At 63.9% G+C, this 1,650-nt stretch overlaps 1 protein-coding gene across 1 annotated transcript; it reads left to right on the top strand.

Moving 5' to 3' along the window:
* Positions 1–6: 6 nt before the first annotated feature.
* On the top strand, positions 7–1,644 carry S1PR2 (sphingosine-1-phosphate receptor 2). The gene has a single exon (XM_021383806.1). The coding sequence runs from the start codon at positions 23–25 to the stop codon at positions 1,073–1,075; it is 1,053 nt and encodes a 350-aa protein (XP_021239481.1). The 5' UTR covers positions 7–22; the 3' UTR covers positions 1,076–1,644.
* Positions 1,645–1,650: the final 6 nt, after the last annotated feature.

Below are 1,650 nucleotides of genomic sequence, written 5' to 3'. Positions count from 1 at the left end.
CCTCCCCCTCCTCCCGCCCGCCATGGGCAGCATCTACAAGGAATACTTCAACACGGCCAAGATCCGCGAGCACTACAACTACACCAAGGAGGGCCCCGACGCCTCGTCGGCCGCCTCGCACGGCGCCGTCTCCTTCCTCATCGTCGCCGTCTGCTGCTTCATCGTCCTGGAGAACCTCCTGGTGCTCGTCTCCGTCTGCCGCAACCCCAAGCTGCACTCGGCCATGTACATCTTCATCGGCAACCTGGCTTTTTCGGACCTGCTGGCCGGCTCGGCCTTCATGGCCAACACTCTGCTCTCGGGTGCCACCACTTTCCGCCTGACCCCGGTTCAATGGTTCGTCCGGGAGGGGACGGCATTCGCCACGTTGGCCGCCTCGGTTTTCAGCCTCTTGGCCATCGCCATCGAACGCCACGTGGCCGTCACCCGCCTCAAGGTGTACGGAGGCGGCAAGAGCTGCCGCATGGTGCTGCTGATCGGAGCCTGCTGGCTGGTGGCCGCCGCCGTCGGCAGCCTCCCCATCATGGGCTGGAACTGCATCAGCGACCTGCGCGACTGCTCCACCGTCCTGCCCCTCTACTCCAAACGCTACGTCCTCTTCGTCGTCACCATCTTCACCCTCATCCTCCTGGCCATCGGCGGCCTCTACGGCCGCATCTACTGCATCGTCCGCTCCAGCCACGCCGACATCGCCGGCACCCAGACCTTGGCGCTTCTCAAAACCGTCACCATCGTCCTGGGAGCCTTCATCGTCTGCTGGCTGCCCGCCTTCGTCATCCTCCTGCTGGACGCTTCGTGCCCTCTGCGCTCCTGCCGCGTCCTCTACCGGGCCAACTACTTCTTCGCTTTCGCCACGCTCAACTCGGCCGCCAACCCCATCATCTACACGTTACGCAGCAAGGAGATGCGCCGGGAGTTCCGCCGCCTGCTGTGTTGCTGTGGGGCGCGCCGTGGGGCTCAGCCCCCCGGGCGGCGCGCCGTGCCCCTGCGCTCTTCCAGCTCCTTGGAGCGCTGCAGCCAGAAGCAGGGGCTGCCCGCCTCGCCCGTCACCCGCCACTGCACCACGTCGGTGTGAGCGGGGCGCCCCACGGCTGCCCCATAGGTGCCCCATAGATGCCCCACGGATGCTGCTTGGGTGCCCCATAGATGCCCCATGGCTGCTCCTTGGTTGCCCCATGGCTGCTCCATGGCTGCTCCTTGGATGCCCCTTGGATGTTCCTTGGTTGCCCCATGGGTCCTTCTTCCGTGCCCCATAGATGCCCCATGGATGCCCAATGGACACCCCATAGATGCCCCATGGATGCCCAATGGACACCCCATAGATGCCCCATGGTTGCTTCTTGGACACCCCATAGATGCCCCATGGATGCTTCTTGGATGCCCCATGGCTGCTCCTTGGCTCCTCCTTGGATGCCCCTTGGATGTTCCTTGGTTGCGCCATGGGTCCTTCTTCCGTGCCCCATAGATGCCCCATGGATGCTTGATGGATGCCCCATAGATGCCCCATGGATGCCCCATGGATGCTTCTTGGACACCCCATGGATGCCCCATGGATGCCCAATGGACACCGCATCGATGCTTGATGGATGCCCAATGGACGCCCCACAGATGCCCCATGGATGCTCAATGGACACCCCATAGATGCCCCAT

The sequence above is a fragment of the Numida meleagris genome, unplaced genomic scaffold, assembly GCF_002078875.1.
Source record: "Numida meleagris isolate 19003 breed g44 Domestic line unplaced genomic scaffold, NumMel1.0 unplaced_Scaffold561, whole genome shotgun sequence".
Classification (NCBI taxonomy): domain Eukaryota; kingdom Metazoa; phylum Chordata; class Aves; order Galliformes; family Numididae; genus Numida; species Numida meleagris.
Note: the sequence above shows the minus strand (reverse complement) of the source record. Positions and strands in the feature narration are given on the sequence as shown.